This window comes from Oncorhynchus clarkii, chromosome 20 (assembly GCF_045791955.1).
Source record: "Oncorhynchus clarkii lewisi isolate Uvic-CL-2024 chromosome 20, UVic_Ocla_1.0, whole genome shotgun sequence".
Classification (NCBI taxonomy): Eukaryota; Metazoa; Chordata; class Actinopteri; order Salmoniformes; family Salmonidae; genus Oncorhynchus; species Oncorhynchus clarkii.
In genome coordinates, this window is record NC_092166.1 from 32,732,026 (window position 1) to 32,753,342 (window position 21,317).

Below are 21,317 nucleotides of genomic sequence, written 5' to 3' on the forward strand. Positions count from 1 at the left end.
GCAGACCGAGCTCTCTTCCAGGTATTCCAACAGCGGCGGACGAACATCTGGGCTGAGGGTATGTTGACCTCTTCTTCTTGCTCTGGGGAGAGCGGGGCCTGATATCCCAAAGGGCGAAAGACCAGTGGCTGAGCAGGGAAGAGTGTTCCGGGCATACTCCACCCATAAAAGTTGATGAAACCCGCAGGACAGGCGGGCCGACGACCCAATAAGGGTGCAGAACACCTTCCAGAATCGGGATGAGAATTGAGGATCACGATCAGAGACAATGTCAGCAGGGAGTCCATGGATTCGGAAGACGTGCTGCACCATGAGCTGGGCCGTTTACTTGGCAGGAGATAACTTGGGGAGAGGGATGAAATTTGCGGCTTTAGAGAACCTATCCGCTACTATCAGGATAGTGGTGTTGCCATCAGACAGCGGAATCCCAGTGACAAAATCCAAGGATATATGGGACCAGGGGCGATGAGGAACAGGGAGTGGCTGAAGGAGGCCAGCAAGAGCTACCCACGCAGTCTTATTCTGAGCACACACCTTGCATGCGGCGACGAAGGTTGAGACGTGGAGGAAGGCCAGGGTTCGATGGGAGCCGGGATGGCAGGTGGGCCCATTCCAGGACCTGAGCTTGGGCTGAATCAGGGACAACCCCCCCCCCCCCCCCCCCCCCCGGATGGTGTGGCAGTGGAACTATACAGGCGAGAGAGAGCATCCGGCTTCACATTCTTGGACCCTGTGCGGTGGGCAATGGAGAAGTTGAACTTGGTGAATAACAGGGCCCAAGGGGCCTGCCTAGAATTAAGGCGCTTGGCGGTGCGGAGATGTTCTAAATTCTTATGATCGGTGAACACCAAAAATGGGTGTTTTGCCCCTTCCAGCCAGTGCCTCCACTCCTCTAACGTCATCTTGACTGCTAGAAGTTCTCAATTTTCTACGTCGTGGTTTCTCTCAGCGGGGTTGAGACGATGGGACAGGAAGGCACAGGGATGCAGCTTTTGGTCCTGGGCAGACCGCTGGGACAGGACGGCCCCCACTCCAATGTCAGAAGCGTCGACCTCAAGCACAAACTGACGGGACGGATCTGGATGGATGAAGAAGGGTGCTTTAGTAAAACGACTCTTGAGGTCCAGAAACTCCATGTCAATAGCTGGAGACCATGTGAACAGCACCTTGGGAGAAGCAAGTGCTGAGAGGGGAGCCGCCAGGCTGCTGTAGCCCCGAATGAGGGGGAGGGTAGAAATGAGCAAATCCCAGGAAACATTGCAGCTGCACTCTGGATGTGGGTTGGGGCCAATCCACCACCGCTCTCACCTTTTCAGGATCCATCTGAACACTCCCTTCAGCGATGATGTATCCCAGAAAGGAGATAGTTGAGCGGTTGAATTCGTACTTCTCAGCTTTCACGAACAACTGGTTCTCTAAGAGGCGATGAAGAACTGCTCCCAGCAGCCAGAGAGTCTGCCTCTGGAGCCATGAAAATCCTGAAACAACAGGAACATTGAGAGATTCAATGAGAAGAAGTTGTATGGACACACGCAGGTTAACAGGCACCGAACTATGAGTGACCCTGCCTATGGTGTTTCCGTCCAGTGCTCTGGCGTCCATGGGAACGGAGAGGGGTTGTGTGGAGATACCCAGCTCCGATACCAGAGTAGCGTTCATAAAACTCATCAGCTCCAGAGTCAATGAGCACCCGGAGAGATTTAGACCAGTCACCCCACAGCAGGACAGAAGAGAGTACTCTCACAGAAGAGAGTACGAGTATTGTGAGTTAGAAACCTCCCCGTATGGCCTACCATGGTACTCTTACCTAGCTGATGAGTCTGGTCTTTTATTGGTACTGTAATGCCCTGTAGCACCATAATACAGGCAACTGTTGGAGTTAAGCCTCTGTAGTCATTTCTGAGGTGACAATCTAGATCTGCCTCGTTGCGTAAGCACTGTAGAAAACGAGTCGCTCGTTCTCGATGATCTCAGGGGGACTCGGGTGACTTCAGATCCTCTCGAAAATGCAGGTGTCGCGGACTCCCTGGGTTCTTCTGGGGCGAGCAGGCAGCCGTGGATGAACGAGTGGGGCTGAAAACAGACCTCTCCTTCCTGCGCTCCCATAGACGTCCATCAATCCTTATTGTTAAGGCTACGAGGGAGTCGAGGGCCAGGAGTAACTCCCAAGCTGCGAGGTTGTCTTTAATGTCCTTGGATAGTCCATGAAGAAAGGTATCAAACAGAGACTCCGGGTTGCAGGCACTCTCGGCGGCTAACGTGTGAAAGTCTACTGTGTAGTCTGCCACACTACGGGGTTCTTGACGTAATCTGAGTTCTCGGGAAGGCGGGTAGGCTGTACAAAATCATCACTGGCAGGGGAATTACTGAGCGTCTGGGAGGTCTCCGTTGTGGAATGCTGCCTGATAGATGGTCCACGGAATTGCTCTAGTAACATTTTGAAACCCTGGTCATGGCGTCCCGACAGAGTATGGAGACCTTCCATAAGGCTCTGAAGTAGCTCCTCATGTTTTTCAATGGTGCCTCCCTGCAGGGAGACAGCGTTACAGAGCCGGTCCGAGTCTGCTGGGTTAGTCATGGCCAGTTCCTACTATAACGACACAGGGCGAGACCCAGATGCAGACACAGGAGGCAGATGGTTCGAGTCTCTGATATTTATTAAAATACAAGGGGCAGGAAATAGGCTGGTCGAGGACAGGCAGACGTTCATTAACCAGGACAGAGTCCGAAGGGTACAGGGGGGCAGGCAGGCTCGAGGTCAGGGCAGGCTGAATGGGCAGGCAGGCGGGCTCAGTGTCAGGGAAGGTAGAACAGGTCGGAACCGGGAGGGCTAGAAAACAGGGACTAAGAAAACAGGAGCACGGAAAAACACACTGGTAAGCTTGACAAGAAGAACTGGCAACAGACAAACAGAGAACACAGGATTATGGGGAAGATGAGCGACACCTGGAGGAGTTTAAGACAAGCACAAAGACAAGTGAAACAGATCAGCATGTGACAATTTGCATGAAAATCGGTTGCCAATTGGATGGAAAGCTAGTTATTGATCAACTTCCAGATCAGATTACATAGATGACAACTAACATGTCATGTTAGTCTTATTACCACAGTTCTTGCTATTATTAAATACCACATGAAGAAGAGCAAGGGGAAGAAGAGTGATGACAATGTACCTTGTTATTTCCAAAGGCATTGCCCACCTTCCCCTTCCGCCCGATGCTCCGGTAGGACACCGCAATGTCCCAGAAGCCTTCTGCCTCCAGCTCCCAGTAATGGGTTCCAGAGGAGAATGTCTGGACAGTCAGGACTTGAGCCCAGTGATCGAAGCGGTCGGGGTGAGTGGCACACGGAAGGCGGTGTTTGACCCGCATAGCTGACCGCAGGCCATCAGAAATGCTCAGGAGAGGATGGGCGGAGTTAGTGTCCAGAGTCAACGGACTTGTCACTATAGAAATAGAGAAAGAGACAGAAAGCACAGAGAGAAAGAGAATATGAATGAATAAACCTGAATTCATCCCATCTCAGATTTCAGGGTTGAAGATTCAGCTTGTGCACTCACAGAGCTCTCTCTTGAGTTCGGTGAGGCAGTGCATCGTCTCGGTGATAAACTGTCGGTGCTTGCTCTCAATGTCCTCCACAATGTACTTCCTGTCTAGGTTGACAGGGTCAGGGGTGAACAAGGGGCAGTTCAGGTCCACAAGCAGCCTGTTATAGAGCACAGCAGGTTAGACACAAATCATGTTATACTCAAACATACGTACATACACAAACAGAAACAAACAATATCATACTAATGAATACTTATTCCTTATTTACCTTGAGTCATCAGAATGAAATGCCTGTGGACAGAACAAAGAAAAGGAGCCAAGGACTGTTATAAGACTGTAATAATAATTATACAGTGCATTCGGAAAGTATTCAGACCCCTTGACTTTTTCCACATTTTGTTATGTTACAGCCTTATTCTAAAATTGATTTAAAAAATAAAAAAAATCTAATCTACAGACAATACCCCATAATGACAAAAAAAACAGGTTGTTTTAAAAAAGAAAAAACTGAAATACCATATTTACATAAGTATTCAGACCCTTTGCTATGAGACTTGAAATTCAGCTCAGGTGCATCCTGTTTCCATTGATCATCCTTGAGATGTTTCTACAACTTGATTGGAGTCCATCTGTGGTAAATTCAGTTGATTGGACATGATTTGGAAAGGCACACACCTGTCCACAGTTGACAGAGCATGTCAGAGCAAAAACCAAGACATGAGGTCGAAGGAATTGTCCGTAGAGCTCCGAGACAGGATTGTGTCAGGGCACAGAACTGGGGAAGGATACCAAAACATTTCTGCAGCATTGAAGGTCCCCAAGAATACAGTGGCCTCCATCATTCTTAAATGGAAGAAGTTTGGAACCACCAAGACTCTTCCTAGAGCTGGTCACCCAACCAAGAACCCAATGGTCACGATGGTTCCTCTCTGGAGAACCTTCCAGAAGGACAACCATCTCTTTAGCACTCCACCAATCAGGCCTTATGGTAGTGGCCAGACGGAAGCCACTTCTCAGTGAAAGGCACATGACAGCCCGCTTGGAGTTTGTCAAAAGGCACCTAAAGGACTCTCAGACCATGAGAAACAAGATACTCTGGTCTGATGAAACCAAGATTGAACTCTTTGGACTGAATACCAAGCGTCACGTCTGGAGGAAACCTGGCACCATCCCTACGGTGAAGCATGGTGGTGGCAGCATCATGCTGTGGGGATGTTTTTCAGTGGCAGGTACTGGGAGACTAGTTAGGATTGAGGGAAATATGAATGGAGAAAAGTACAGAGAGATCCACAATGAAAACCTGCTCCAGAGCACTCAGGACTTTTGACTGGGGTGAAGGTTTACCTTCCAACAGGACAACGACCCTAAGCACACAGCCAAGACAACGCAGGAGTGGCTTTGGGTCAAGTCTCAGAAGGTCCTTGAGTGGCCCAGACAGAGCCCGGACTTGAACCTGATCGAACATCTCAGGAGAGACCTGAAAAGAGCTGTGCATCGATGTTCCCCATCCAACCTGACAGAACTTGAGAGGATCTGTAGAGAAGAATGGGAGAAACTCCCCAAATACTGTTGTGCCAAACTTGTAGCGTCATACCCAAGAATACTCAAGGCTGTAATCGCTGCTAAAGGTGCTTCAACATAGTTCTGAGGAAACGGTCTGAATAGTAAATGTTATATTTCTGTTTAAAAATGTTCCCTGATTTCTACCCAAATGTATATTTGCTAAAAATTCTAAAAACCTGTTTTTGCTTGTCATTATGGGGTATTATGTGTAGATTGATGAAGGGGAAAAACTATTTAATCCATTTTAGAATAAGGCTGTAACCTAACAAAATGTGGAAAAAGTCAAGGGTTCTGAATACTTTCCGAATGTACTGTGTGTGTGTGTGTGTCACCAATATGCGTGTGTGTGTGTCCGTCTGTCTGTGTGTTTCGAGTGTCAGTGTAGTATGTGTGAGTGTGTGTGGTTAGAGTCCAGTAAGTGTACATCGAGCTTGTGCAAGAGAGTCAGTGAAAAAAAAGAAGGGGGTCAATACAAATAGTCCTGGTAGCCATTTGATTAACTTTTCAGCAGTCTTATTACTTGGACGTGGAAGCTGTTAAGAAGCCTTTTGGTCCCAGACTTGGTGCTCTGGCATCGCTTACCGTGCAGTAGCAGAGAGAACCGTCTATGACTTGGTTGTTTGGACTCTTTAACAATTTTTAGGGCTTTCCTCTGACACCACCTGGTATAGAGGTCCAGTAATTCACCGTTATGCACAGTAATTCACCGTTAGATGCACAGTAATTCACCGTTATTCATGGTTGTAAGACAATAACACAAAACTGTTAATAAAGTTATTCAAATGTACTATCTTTAAAAAAAAGAGGCATTGATTGACGGCTAATCAATAAAAGCAGAAAGCATTCATTGCCACAGTACAAATCCTGCATGAATGACACCGTGAATCACCCCCAGATGGACAGGGAGGTAAACAGATTAGTTGAAATCCTCCGCTATGCAGTGTACAACATATGCTGTCTTGTAAGTAAATAGGTGGTTAAAACGTTGCAGTACAGTACAGAAGTGAATGTTCAGATTCAGAATGATTACCAGAATTGTGACCTATGCCATCAAATGATTTGAGAGGATGGCTTTGATCAATTCTGTTTGTTTGAGGATACTCAAAGGTTGTGTCTAACGCACAGACATTAACTGCCTGAAATGGTTACTGTGAAGTTGGATATCTATTGTTTTATTGCAAAACTATGGTCATAACTCTTGCGTGGTCACTAATGACACAATGGCACTTGTCCCAAAAGTAGGCTGTAAACTCCACTACCCTGGCGGAATATCCAACCTGTTTGCTCTTACTTCCATGGTATGCAAATCATCCCCAGATTCCAATTGGCTCCTTCAAACCCTCTTCTCTCTCTAGTCATCTTGGTACCCGGTAAAAGGGTTCTTAATAAACATCTCACCCAGATTAGCAGGAAGGGGTCTGTCTCCTCCAGCAAGGATGCCAGGTAGTGGTGAATGTCCTGGGTCTTACTCAGGTCCACCCTCACCCTGCTGCAGTCGTTCTGCAGGCGCTCCATGACCTTCTGCCTCTCCCTCAAGGTGCTCTCCCTCAGGGCCAGCACTAGCCTCTCCACCTGCAGCTGCAGATCTACACCCATACGTTCCACTTGGGAGTCATTTGCCACAGACATGTCCTGCAGGGGGGCAACAACCATCACTGTAGATTTTTAAGGTCAGGACAGGACTCAGCTTTCAGGCAGAATAGAAGCTTGGACCGATTAATATAAGCATGAACAGGAAATTGATGGACCTGCTATAAGAATGTGTGTGTGGTCACTCACTGTTATAGTGAGGTCAGTGTTCTGGTACTCTTGGAGGATCCGTTCACCTTCATTCAGCTTTTCATCTGCTTTCTGGAGAAGGCCCTTGAGGAGGACCTGTGGAAACACGGATTTAGAACTGTTATAGTCACACTATAACACCAGCTGTAGGGAACGGCAGGTTGTTTACTGACCTTGAAGTCCTCCTCCACCTTCCTCAGTCCTTTAATGCGGTGCTGTGCATGGCCACCTTCCAATAGGCACTCTGAACACACGTACACCCGCTCGTCTGCACAGTAGTAGAGGAACATCTCCTTGTGGGCGGGACACCTGCGGTGAGACAGATCTCCCAGGGGTTCCACCAGCAGGTGTGTCTTAAAGGCGGGCCGCTCCAGGTGGGGCCGCAGGTGCTCTGCACACAGAGACACCTCACAGCGCAGGCAGGTCTTCACCGCCACGGTGGTCCCCGCCTCGTCCTTGTCCCCCACAGGTGGGCAGCAGTCACACGCCACTACCCCTTGTTCCTCCTGGCACTGTGCGCAGGTGAAGCGACCCCTGACCCCAGCCTTCCTGTGCCCCCAGGTGTCCCGTACGCAGGCCGGGCAGAAGCTGTGGCCACACAGCAGGGACTGGGCCTGGCTGAAGACGTCACGGCACAACGAACAGGTCAACTCTTCCTCCAGGGTCGCCATGGCAACCGATTTTGTCACCTCGAACACAAAAAGGGAAAAGGCACCTTTGCACAAAAAAAAATCCAAATAATGTCAAAATCATTGTCAATTTGTCCAAATAATGAGCAGTTGAAATCATCTTAATTCCCAGTCTTAATGCCCAACGTCTTATTTTCTAGCCACTTAATGTGTAATTATTGCCTAGTTAAGCATATTTTATTTTTGCCAACATAGCGTGTTGTCCCAGTAGCTAGATACATCACTAGATGGCAAAAGAAGGTAAATAACTAATGAAAACACTGAATCTGAATTTAGTTCAACTACCACCAAGCTACTGCAAAATGTAGTTCAATTATTAGTTGAACTACATGTAGTTCACTACTCCCCAACACTGGATAGTGACACTGTTTACTCATAGTTCACGCCAAAGTCACTTGTGTAAAAACTAATACTAGGAATTAGGTTTTAGGAACAGGGCTAGGTCAGTCCACTTCACCGGCACCAACTCCTCTATTTATCTTCCTACTTATCAACCATTAAGCCTGTTTATAAGGTTTTTGGCCATTGTTCAATATTATTAGAACACCTCAAGATCTTCCCATTGTCTTAAGTGTCAGACATGACTACTTCTTCTCTAGTTAACTGGTATAACCTGCATCACTGAGTTTATTCTCATGCTACGGAGGAGTTACAACACTGCTTGACCTGAACCTTGTACCTATAGCGCATCCCAATCCCTGCCTGTTGCTATGGCGGGATCAAGACATCATCCTCCCCGCCTGCCTGTGTACATGTGCTCTTCCAATCTTGTTTACAACTGTCCTATATACATTCTGATATGTCTTTCTTGTGTGTTTTTTCAAATTGTTCAAAGGTCCACAATACAGTATAGATTCCCCTTACCTGATTGTGTCCCAAGTCTGTCACAGTGTGGCCATCGTTGGGTGTAGTGCTGTCAGTGTGTGTAGAAACCGGCTAATCCCATAAAAATGTCTGCTTTAAGCAGAGGGACTGACCTCTCATAGCACATAGTCACATGACCTACTCAGAGAGTGAGGGTGCATCTCAAGACTCTAAGGAGGCTTCCTCTCCTTATCTCCTTTCCTTCACCTGCACTCCTATGAAGGAAGTGTAGGAGTGAAAGCAACTCTCCAGTAGGCAACTACCATATTACCTATCTTGGGTTTTCGGGTGAGAGCTGAAACACACACACTCAAAGAGAGAGAGAGAGAAAGATTATATTCTACAACCACCTAAAAGCAATTCCCAAACCTTCCATGACAAAGCCATCACCTACAGAGAAATACACCTGGAGAAGAGTCCCCTAAGTAAGCTGGTCCTGGGGCTCTGTTCACAAACAGAGCTCCAGGACAGCAACACAATTAGACCCAACCAAATCGTGAGAAAAAAGAGAGAATTACTTGACACATTGGAAAGAATTTACAAAAAAACTGAGCAAACTAGAATGCTATTTGGCCCTAAACAAAGAGTACACAGTGGCAGAATATCTGACCACTGTGACTGACCAAAAATGAAGGAAATCTTTGACTATGTACAGACTCAGTGAGCATAGCCTTGCTATTGAGAAAGGCTGCCGACAGCAGACCTGGCTCTCAAGAGAAGACAGGCTATGTGCACACTGCCCACAAAAATGAGGTGGAAACTGAGCTGCACTTCCTAACCTTCTGCCAAATGTATGACCATATTATGACCAAATTTATATAAACTCCCATATCTAATGGGTGAAATACCACAGTGTGCCATCACAGCAGCAAGATGTGTGACCTGTTGCCACGAGAAAATGGCAACCAGTGAATAACAAACACCATTGTAAATACAACCTGTATTTATGTTGATTTATTTTCCCTTTTGTACTTGAACTATTTGCACATCATTACAACACTGTATATAAACATAATATGACATTTGAAATGTCTTTATTATTTTGGAACTTTTGTAAGTGTAATGTTGACTGTACATTTATTTTTCTTTATTTCACTAAGTGTTTATCTATTTCACTTGCTTTGGCAATGCAAACATATTTTTCCCATGCCAATAAAGCCCTTAAATTGTATAGAAATTGAAATTGAGAGGGTGTGTCCGTGACGGCTGCCCTAAATCACGGCATTTGTGTCGCTTTACAACTGCAGCCTGAGACTCCCTGCTGTTTTTCAAAGCTCACCATTCAGCTTAGCCTTGTGGCCATGGTGTGACATGTTTAACAGTAGGGGTGAGCATGCGGACATTATATAGGCTTTGTTTGTTTTTTTTTCATTTCCATATGCTCATCATCCCTTTTATGGCTCCTGCTTTATGGCATCATTATGCACATTATCATTTTGTTAGGCTGACAGGAGTGAATTGTTGTCAATGTTTTACACAAATTGAATATGAAAAACGAAATCTAACCTGGTAGCCTATTGGCTGAGAGAGATGAATAGGAAGGAAGTGCAGCAGACAGAGTGATGTAAGACGCCCAGGCATACACTACATGACCAAAAGTAAGTGGACACCTGCTCGTCGAAAATCTAATTCCAAAATCATGGGCAGAAATATGGAGTTGTTCCCCCCCTTTGCTGCTATAACAGCCTCCACTCCTCTGGGAAGGCTTTCCACTAGATCTTGGAACATTTGCTGCAGGAACTTGCTTACATTCAACCACAAGAACATTAGTAAGGTCGGGCACTGATGTTGGGTGATTAGGCCTGGCTCGCAGTTCCAATTCATCCCAAAGGTGTTCGATGGGTTTGAGGTCAGGGCTCTGGGCAAGCCAGTCAAGTTCTTCCATACTGATCTTGACAAACCATTTCTGTATGAACCTCACTTTGTGCACAGGGACATTGTCATGCTGAAACAGGAAAGGGCCTTCCCCAAACTGTTGCCACAAAGTTGGAAGCACAGAATTTTCTAGAATGCCATTTTATGCTGTAGCATTAAGATTTCCCTTCACTGGAACTAAGGGGCCTAGTCCAAACCAGGAAAAACAGCCCCAGACCATTATTCCTCCTCTACCAAACTTTACAGTACACTATGCATTCGGGCAGGTAGCGTTCTCCAGGCATCTGCCAAATCCAGATTAATCCATCGGACTGCTAGATGGTGAAGCGTGATTCATCACTCCAGAGAACGTGTTTCCACTGTTCCAGAGTCTAATGGCGGCGAGTTTACACCACTCCAGCCGACACTTGGCATTGCGCTTGGTGATCTTAGGCTTGTGTGCGGCTGCTCTGCCATGGAAACCCATTTAATGAACTTCCTGACAAACAGTTATTGTGCTGATGTTGCTTCCAGAGGCAGTTTGGAACTCGGTAATGAGTGTTGCAACCGAGGACAGACGATTTTTACTCTCTAAGTGTTTCAGCACTCAGTGGTCCAATTCTTTGAGCTTGTGTGGCCTACCACTTCGCGGCTGAACTGCTATTGCTCCTAGATGTTTCCACACAATAACCGCACTTACAGTTGACCGGGGCAGCTCTAGCAGGGCACAAATTTGACGAACTGACTTGTTGTAAAGGTGGCATCCTATGACGGTGCCATGTTGAAAGTCACTGAGCTCTTCAGTAAGGTCATTCTACTGCCAATGTTTGTCTATAGAGATTGCATGACTGTGTGCTAGATTTTATACACCTGTCAGCAACGGTTTTGGCTGAAATAGCCGAATCCACTAATTTGAAGGGGTGTCCACATACTTTTGTATATATAGTGTATTTCCCTAACACTGAACCTTGCATGAATGCAGCGGTTCTGGCCAGGATGTGGATACAAATCTTCAGAACTAAATGTTTTCTAAAGAGAGAGGAGACTGCATGACTAGTATTGATAGACGCAGGGAGGTAAGGTAAGCACATAACTATGTAAGTCAGAGTGAAACTTCAAGGGGTTATGTAGGTATCACGACTCAGTATATGACCCAGAGGCAGATTGTACAATTCTCAATAATTTACTATAACAAAGGACAGGTCGAGGACAGGCAGAGGTTCGAAATCAGGTCAGAGTCAGGCAGGTACAAGACGGCAGGCAGGCTCCGGGTCAGGGCAGGCAGAATGGTCAAAACCAGGAAAACTAGGCAACAAACACTTGAGAAACAGGAAAATGGGACCACATGCTGGTAAGACCTTACAAGACAAGACGAACTGGCAACAGACAAACAGAGAACACAGGTTTAAATGCTCAGGGGATAATGGGGAAGATGGGTGACATCTGGAGGGGGGTGGAAACAAGCACAAAGACAGTTGAAACCCATCAGGGTGTGACAATAAGGAAGTAGTTCTACCTTCTTAGATGGGAGATAGTTTGCAGTAAAGGAACAGCTGAGCAAAAACTGGATCACTAAATAGTGTTGGAGAATTTAGTTTTGTTTAAAATTAAATTTCACTTCTTACAGGGAATGGTAGAGGGGTTGGGTAAGACAGTTGCGCCTTAGCACTCATTGTTGAATTTGCGATTTCCAACATATCCAATGGCCGATGAGCACCGATAATTTCTCTTCATATTCATTCATTTGATGCATGAGGATGACTGCTTGTCTAGCTTGCTAGCTAATATTTCGAAAGTATGATGTTGACATGATCAGTCCAATCAAAGCTACGGTAGATATAACGTTTATTTGGCATTTTATTTGTGGTCAATAACCTTGAGCCTTCTTGGATGGGCACTCCTTTATGTAAGTCTGTGGCAGCACCCAAGGGGTTTGAATTTTCGAGCTCTACCCGTAGATTTTGCAGTGACGTAGTGTCCCCATGAGTGACAGAACACTGAGCCAATCACGGCGCAACTAGAGAAAATTACCAGCCCCTGCGCTCCGTATTTTCTGCTGGCTGCTCCACCATCACAGAAAGCACTGAACTCGGCTGAAACACCTGCATTTGGCACGAATTAATGCCAAAATAACATGCAAAAAAACAACAACAAAAAAACGGGTAACTCTGCCCCACCTGTCCTGAATGAGGCGACACCACTGATGACAATTATATTGTCTGTCTGACTCACCTACTACCATGTAGATTGGACAACACACACACTTCACTTGCTACATGTGGCAATTAAAAAGGAGGGTTACTGTAAAAATAACTCAGACAGGTGTGAGATGATGGGCGCACCTGTGTAATGCTGTCCTTATTCTGGGGTTCAGATTGAGTGCTGTAGTAAATGTGCTGCTCACAATTAATGAAAAGTATATTACAGAAAAAATACTTTACAATTTACATACATTTAAAACATTAACATGTAGTTAGTGTGTGTGTGTTTGTGAATCTATCAGTTACACATACTGCACATGCCAGTACATACACATAAAAAGCGTGGTTTAGGCATGGCTTCCTTGTTTTAATTTTGTTGAGAGTGCATTTCTGTTTCTCATTCTGCCGGAGTTGACCTAGTATTTTATATTAAAACTACTGTACGCATCCAGTTGTTTCTCCGTTTGTAACTCACCCACCAAAAATCACAATATGCTGTTTTACATTTTAGGTTATTTTTGCTGGTCTAATTCCTAAAATGAAAAGGTAGAAGAATCTGTGCGCGCTTGGATAATAATAATAATAATAGTTCATATGGTGTAATTCAATGTCCCAGGTTTGTGGAATTGATGAATATAGAATTTCATCTTTACTTCAAGTCAGATGTTTATACACCATATATACAAATGTATGTGGACACCTCTTCAAATTAGTGGATTCAGCTATTTCAGCCACACCCGTTGTTGACAGGTGTGTAAAATCGAGCACACGACCATGCAATCTCCATAGACAAACATTGGCAGTAGAATGGCCTTATGGAAGAGCTGAGTGACTTTCAACGTGGCAACGTCATAGGATGCCACCTCTCCAACAAGTCGGTTCGTCAAATTTGTGCCCTGCTACATCTGCCACGGTTAACTGTAAGTACGGTTATAGTTAAGTGGAAATGTCTAGGAGCAACAACAGTCCAGCTGTGAAGTGAAAGGCCACACAAGCTCACAGAACGGGACCGCCGAGTGCTGAAGTGCATAGAGCATAAAAATCGTCTGCCCTTGGTTGCAACACTCACTACCGAGTTCCAAACTGCCTCTGGAAACAAAGTCAGCACAAGAACTGTTCATAGGGAGCTTCATGAAATGGGTTTCCATGGCCGAGCAGAAGCACACAAGCCTAAGGTCACCATGCGTAATGCCAAGCTTCGGCTGGAGTGATGTAATTTACGCCGCCATTAGACTCTGGAGCAGTGGAAACGGATGCCTGGAGAACGCTATCTGCCCGAATGCATAGTGTGAACTGTAAAGTTTGGTGGAGGAGGAATAATGGTCTGGGGCTGTTTTTCATGGTTTGGGCTAGACCCCTTAGTTCCAGTGATGGAAATCTTAATGCTACAGCATACAATGACATTCTAGAAGATTATGTGCTTCCAACTTTCTGGCAACAGTTTGAGGAAGGTCCTTTCCTGTACACAGCATGACAATGCCCCCGTGCACAAGCGGGATCCATACAGAAATGGTTTGTCGAGATTGGTGTGGAAGAACTTAACTGGCCTGCCCAGAGTCCTGACCTTAAGCCAATCGAACACCTTTGGGATGAATTGGAATGCTGACTGCGAGCCAGGCCTAATCGCCCAACATCAATGCCCGTCAACACTAATGCTCTTGGAGCTGAATGGAAGCAAGTCCCAGCAGCAATGTTCCAACATCTAGTGGAAAGCCTTCCCAGAAGAGTGGAGGCTGTTATAGAAGTTGGGGGACCAACTCCATATTAATGCCCATGATTTTGGAATGAGGTGTTTGACGAGCATACTTTTGGACATATAAAATATAAACGCAACATGTAAAGTCTTGGTCCCATGTTTCATGAGCTGAAATAGAAGATCCCAGAAATGTTCCATATGCACAAAAAGCTTATTTCTCTCCTATTTTGTACACACATTTGTTTACATCCCTATTAATGAGCATTTCTCCTTTGCCAAGATAATCCATCCACCTGACAGGTGTGGCATATCAAGAAGCTGAATAAACAGCATGATCATTACACAGGTGCACCTTGTGCTGGGAACAATAAAAGGCCACTTTAAAATGTGCAGCTTTGTCACACAACACAATGCCACAGATGTCTCAAATTTTGAGGGAGCATGCAATTGGCATGCTGACTGCAGGAAAGTCCACCAGAGGTGTTGCCAGAGAATTGAATGTTCATAAGCTGCCTCAAACGTAATTTTAGAGAATTTGGCAGTACGTCCAACGTGTAAACACGGCAGCCCTCCACATCTGGCTTCTTCACCTGCGGGATTGTCTGAGACAACCAAAGTATAAAGTATTTCTGCATAAACTGTCAGAAACCGTCTCAGGGAAGCTCATCTGCTTGCTCATCAGGGTCTTGACCTGACTTCAGTTCGGCTTGTCACCAAAAGCACTCACCAACTTCTACAGATGCACAATCGAGAGTATCCTGTCGGGCTGTATCACCGCCTGGTACGGCAACTGCTCCGCCCACAAGGCTCTCCAGAGGGTAGTGAGGTCTGCACAACGCATCACCGGGGGCAAATTACCTGCCCTCCAGGACACCTACACCACCCGATGTCACAGGAAGGCCATAAATATCATCAAGGACAACAACCACCCGAGCCACTGCCTGTTCACCCCGCTATCATCCAGAAGGCGAGGTCAGTACAGGTGCATCAAAACATGGACAGAGAGACTGAAAAACAGCTTCTATCTCAAGGTCATCAAATTGTTAAACAGCCACCACTAACACTGACTCAACTCCAGCCTCTTTAATAATGGGAATTGATGGAAATTGATGTAAAATATATCACTAGCCACTTTAAACAATGCTACTTAATATAATGTTTACATACCCTACATTATTAATCTCATATGTATATGTATATACTGTACTCTATATCATCTACTGCATCTTTGTGTAATACATGTATCACTAGCCACTTTAAACTATGCCACTTTGTTTAGATACCCTACATTACTCATCTCATATGTATATACTGTACTCGATACCATCTACTGCATCTTGCCTATGCCGTTCTGTACCATCACTCATTCATATATCTTTATGTACATATTCTTTATCCCTTTACACCTGTGTGTATAAGGTAGTAGTTTTGGAATTGTTAGGTTAGATTACTCGTTGGTTATTACTGCATTGTTGGAACTATAAGTACAAGCATTTCGCTACACTCGCATTAACATCTGCTAACCATGTGTATGTGACAAATACATTTGATTTGATTTGACTTCAGTGGGCAAATGCTCACTTTCGATGGCCACTTGTACACTGGAGAAGTGTGCTCTTCACAAATTAATCCTGATTTCAACTGTACCGGGCAGATGGCAGACAGCGTGTATGGCGTTGTGTGGGCGAGCAGTTTGCTGATGTTAACGTTGTGAACAGAGTGCCCCATGGTGGTTGTGGGGTTATGGTATGGGCAGGCATAAGCTACGGACAACGAACACAATTGCATTTTATTGATGGCAATTTGAATGCGATGACGAGATCCTGAGGAGGTAGGTCTCCAGTCCGGAGCCTCCAGCTACCTCCTTCAGTCCGGAGCCTCCAGAGACGGTCTCCAGTCCGGAGCCTGCAGAGACAGTCTCCAGTCCGGGACCCGCAACAAGGATGCCCAGTCCGGGGCCCGCAGCAAGGAAGCCCAGTCCGGGGCCCGCAACAAGGATGCCCAGTCCGGGGCCCGCAACAAGGATACCCAGTCCGGGGCCCGCAACGAGGATGCCCAGTCCGGGGCCCGCAACGAGGGTGCCCAGTCCGGGGCCCGCAGCGAGGGTGCCCAGTCCGGGGCCCGCAACGGGGGTGCCCAGTCCGGGGCCCGCAACGGGGGTGCCCAGTCCGGGGCCCGCTACGAGGGTCCCCGCACCAGAGGTGCCACCAAAGTGGGGTGAGCCAGTGGTGGAGCGGGGTCTGTGTCCCACACCTGAGCCACCACCGCGGATAGATGCCCACCCAGACCCTCCCCTATAGGTTTAGGTTTTGCGGCTGGAGTCCGCACCTTTGGTGGGGGGGTACTGTCACGCCCTGATCTTAGAGATCCTGTTTATGTCTCTATTTTGGTTTGGTCAGGGTGTGTGTTGGGGTGGGTATTCTATATTCTATTATTTGTATTTCTATGTTTTTGCCGGTTGGGTTCTCAATCAAGGACAGCTGTCTATCGTTGTCTCTGATTGAGAAGCATACTTAGGTAGCCCTTTTTTCCACCTGTCTTTGTGGGAAGTTAACTTTGTTTGATGGCACATAGCCTTAATTACGGTTCGTTTTGGTTTATTGTTTTTTTGGCAACATCTACTATTAAAAGTATGTACGCTCACATGCTGCACCTTGGTCCTCTTCTTTTAACGGCCGTGACACAAGGATCTGTACACAATTCCTGGAAGCTGAAAATGTCCCAGTTCTTCCACGGCCTGCATACTCACCAGACATGTCACCCATTGAGCATGTTTGGGATGCTCTGGATTGACATGTACGTAAGCGTGTTCCAGTTCCCACCAATATCCAGCAACTTTGCACAGCCATTGAAGAGGAGTGGGACAACATTCCACAGGCCACAATCAACAGCCTGATCAACTCTATGTGAAGGAGATGTGTCGAGCTGCATGAGGCAAATGGTGGTCACACCAGATACTGACTGGTTTTCTGATCCAAGCCCCTACCTTTTTTAAGGTATCTATGACCAACAGATGCATATCTGTATTCCCAGTCATGTGAAAACCATAGAATAGGGCCTAATGAATTTATTTCAATTGACCGATTTCCTTATATGAACTTTAACTTAGTAAAACCTTTGAAATTGTTTCATCTTGCGTTTCTATTTTGGTTCATTGTATAAAAAGCATCTGTATGCATTGTTTCCTACTAGATTTCTTAAAAACAATTCAATTGTTGTAGTTCTGGTGTTTGACTTGATTGATGGATGACTGGGTGCATTCTTAAATATATACAGAGTGTAAAAAAACATTAGAAACACCTTCCTAATATTAAGTTGCATCCCCTTTAGCCCTCAGAACAGCCTCAGTTCTTTGGGGGCATGGACTCTACAAGGTGCTGAAAGCATTCCACAGGGATGCTGGCCCATGTTGACTCCAATGCTTCCCACAGTCAAGTTGGCTGAATGTCCTTTGGATGGTGGACCATTCTTGATACACACGGGAAAGTGTTGAGAGTGAACAACCCAGCAGGGTTGCAGTTCTTGACACACTAAAACCGGTGCGCCTGTCACAATCTGTCAATCCTTTCCGTGTCCGGGCCGGGTGAGGTTTCCCGTGTTGAGTCAAATTAAGCCGCAGGCTCCACTCCTGGTGGTGCCCATACCTTGTTTTAAGGCACTTGAAACTTGTTTCTTGCCTATTTACCCTCTGAATGGCACACATACACAATCCATGTTTCAAGGCTTAAAAGTCCTTCTTTATCTTGTCTCCTCTCCTTCATCTACACTGATTGAAGTGGTGACATCAATAAGTGATCAGGGGTGTGAAGGTGAACGAAAGGCACTGGAGCAACGACCCGCCCTTACTGTCTCTGCCTGGCCGGCCTCCCTCTCTCCAATGGGATTCTCTGCCTCTAACCCTATTACGGGGGTGTGTCACTGGCTTACTAGTGCTCTTCCATGCCGTCCCTAGGAGGGGTGCGTCACTTGAGTGGGTTCAGTCACTGATGTGATCGTCCTATCCAAGTTGGCGCGGGTTCGTGCCGTGGGGGAGATCTTCGTGGGCTTTACTCAGCCTTGTCTTGGGGTAGTAAGTTGATGGTTTGACGTTATCCCTCTAGTGGTGTGAGGGCTGTGCTTTGGCAAAGTGGGTGGGGTTGTATCATGCCTGGTTGGCCCTGTCCGGGTGTATCGTCGGTCACGGTGTCCCCCGACCCCTCCTCTCTCAGCCTCCAGTATTTATGCTGCAATAGTTTGTGTCGGAGGGCTAGGGTCAGTCTGTTATATCTGTAGTATTTCTCCTGTCTTATCCTGTGTCCCACTAATTCTCTCCCTCTCCCTCCCCTACCGGAGGACCTAAGCTCTGGGACCATGCCTCAGGACTACCTGGCCTGATGACTTACTCCTTGCTGTCCCCTGTCTACCTACCGGGTCTAGCTGCTGCTCCAGTTAACAACTGTTCTGCCTACGTCTATGGAACCCTGACCTGTTCACCGGGCGTGCTACCTTGTCCTGGACCTGCTGTTTGCGACTCTCTCTCTCTACCGCACCTGCTGTCTCTAATTCTTGAATGCTCGGTTATGAAAAGCCAACTGACATTTACTCCTGAAGTGCTGACCTGTTGCAACCTCTACAACCACTGTGATGATTATTATTTGACCCTGCTGGTCATCTATGATCATTTGAACATCTTTGCAATGTACTGTTATAATCTCCACCCGGCGCAGCCAGAAGAGGACTGGCCACCCCTCAGAGCCTGGTTCATCTCTAGGTTTCTATCTAGGTTCCTGCCTCTCTAGGGAGTTTTTCCTAGCCACTGTGCTACATCTGCATTGCTTGCTGTTTTAGGCTGGGTTTCTGTATAGGAGTTTGTGACATCGGCTGATGTAAAAAGGGCTTTATAAATACATTTGATTGATTGATAGCTTTCACCTGGATAGTCTATGTCATGGAAATGTTTTGTACACTCAGTGTATATGTTTATTCATGAATGATTATGGATACATTCTGCAATGAGTTAATCTGGCTTTGAATCTGCAACAGAACAGAATTGCTTTAATACAGCAGGGCATTCTGACACCTCAAATTGAAATAGATTTCACCTCGTTCATATAGTTGGCAGAAATGATAAGCGATTAAATATAGACTTCCAATGGGTGAAGGAGAAGAAGTTCTGGCAAAATAAGGCTATGTTGCTAATATCTTCTATAGTATGTAGTGAGCTAGCTAGATAGCTTCTTTACAAAAAACTAGCCTAGTATTCATGGCACGTTGTAAATAGCTCTGTGCTATCTGGGATCCTTGGGACGTCCTTACGCAATTGAAGTTGGAATTTAAAATAGTTAAGCTTAGGGTTAGGGTTAGGTAAGGGTTATGGTTAGGGTAAGGGTAGGGGTTAAGGTTAGAGTTTAGAGTTGGGAAGTCCCAAGGGTCGCGGATAGCACAGACCATTGTAAATATCTGACCGCTATTAGAATTCAGTACAAGACACAAGATCAAATGCATAAATAGGCCAACAAATATTAGTTCAATAAAATATGGAACAGTAAATTAAAATGTTCAATATATATTTTGTTTTGGATCAAGGTAGCTAGTAGCTAGCTAGCTGAGAGCAACCCACTGGGCACACACTGGTTGAATCAACGTCGTTTTCATGTAATTTCAACGGAATAAAATTGAACCGAAGTGGAAAAGACATTGAATTGATGTCTGTGCCCAGTGGGAAATGTGTCAGCTAGAGATGACGTGTAGGAGCTTACAGGGATTTATAGTCTTGCATGATGTCTACTTTGATGCTAATTAGAATGTTTGAATCTGAGAGTAAATAGATCCATATATATGCAGTACCAGTCCAAAGTTTAGACCACCTACTCATTCAAGAGTTTTTCTTTATTTTGACTATTTTCTACATTGTAGAATAATAGGGAAGACATCAAAACTATGAAATAACACATATGGAATCATGTAGTAACCACAAAGAGTGTTAAACAAATCAACATTTATTTTATATTTGAGATTCTTCAAAGTAGCCATCCTTTGCCTTGATGACTGTCACGCCTGCTCCTGCTCTTCCCCCCCTGGGGCTCGAGGGTGCCAGGCTCCCCAGCAATGCGCACTCCTGCCGTCATCACTACGCACACCTGCCTTCCCCCCGTCACGCGCATCAGCGATTATTAGACTCACCTAAACTCAATCACCTCTGTCATTACCTTCCCTATATCTGTCTGGTTACCAGCTCTGTTCCCTGCTTCTGTATTAATGTTCATATGTCCTTGTATACCCATGTGCTGAGGCTGTTTCTGTCCTGTCACCTGTCTGTTCCTATTATATGTTTGACTCCCCGTACCTGCTTTTCATCTCCGGGATCAGTCCTTACAATGACAACTTTGCCCACTTTTGGCATTCTCAGCTTCATGCGGTAGTCACCTGGAATGCATTTCAATTAACAGGTGTGCCTTGTTAAAAGTAAATGTGTGGATTTGTTTTCCTTCTTAATGCGTTTGAGCCAATCAGTTGTGTTGTGCAATTGGCTGTCATTAGGACCGCCACAGGAAAAGAAGACCCGGAGTTACCTCTGCTGCAGAGGATAAGTTAATTAGAGTTAATTGCACCTCAGATTACAGCCCAAATAAATGCTTCACAGAGTTCAGGTAATCGACACAACTCAACATCATCTGTTCAGATGAGGCTGTGTGAACCAGGGCTTCGTGGTCGAATTTCTGCAAAGAAACCACTACTAAAGGACACCAATAATAAGAAGAGACTTGCTTGGGCCAAGAAACACGAGCAATGAACATTAGACCAGTGGAAATCTGTCCTTTGGTCTGATGAGTCCAAATCTGAGATTTTTGGTTCCAACCACAGTGTCTTTGTGAGACGCAGAGTAGGTGAACGGGTGATCTCTGCATGTGTGGTTCCCACCGTGAAGGATGGAGGAGGAGGTGTGATGGTGTGGGGGTGCTATGCAGGTGACACTGTCAGTGATGTATTTAGAATTCAAAACACACTTAACCAGCATGGCTACCACAGCATTCTGCAGCGACACGCCATCACATCTGGTTTGCGCTTAGTTGGACTATCATTTGTTTTTCACCAGGACAATGACCCACAACACACCTCCAGGCTGTGTAAGGGCTATTTGACC

The 21,317-nt window shown here is 45.9% G+C and overlaps 1 protein-coding gene across 1 annotated transcript; it reads right to left on the reverse strand.

Annotated features, from left to right (window-relative positions):
* Window positions 1-681: 681 nt before the first annotated feature.
* On the reverse strand, window positions 682-8,650 carry LOC139376255 (E3 ubiquitin-protein ligase TRIM11-like). The gene is made up of 7 exons (XM_071118597.1): window positions 8,444-8,650; window positions 7,064-7,605; window positions 6,891-6,986; window positions 6,510-6,743; window positions 3,817-3,839; window positions 3,560-3,705; window positions 682-3,445 (listed from the first exon to the last, which is right to left on the reverse strand). The coding sequence occupies exons 2-7, from the start codon at window positions 7,559-7,561 to the stop codon at window positions 3,123-3,125; spliced, it is 1,320 nt and encodes a 439-aa protein (XP_070974698.1). The 5' UTR covers window positions 7,562-7,605; window positions 8,444-8,650; the 3' UTR covers window positions 682-3,122.
* Window positions 8,651-21,317: the final 12,667 nt, after the last annotated feature.

Bases quoted from the DNA above. Each gene is read 5' to 3' on its own strand.
- LOC139376255 (XM_071118597.1), bottom strand. From the start codon at position 7,561: ATGGCGACCCTGGAGGAAGAGTTGACCTGTTCGTTGTGCCGTGACGTC. The intron at 6,987-7,063 runs GTCAGTAAACAA...GTGTTTCCACAG, and splicing joins AGGTGGAGGAGGACTTCAAG to GTCCTCCTCAAGGGCCTTCT. The intron at 3,446-3,559 runs GTGAGTGCACAA...CTATTTCTATAG, and splicing joins CGAACTCAAGAGAGAGCTCT to TGACAAGTCCGTTGACTCTG.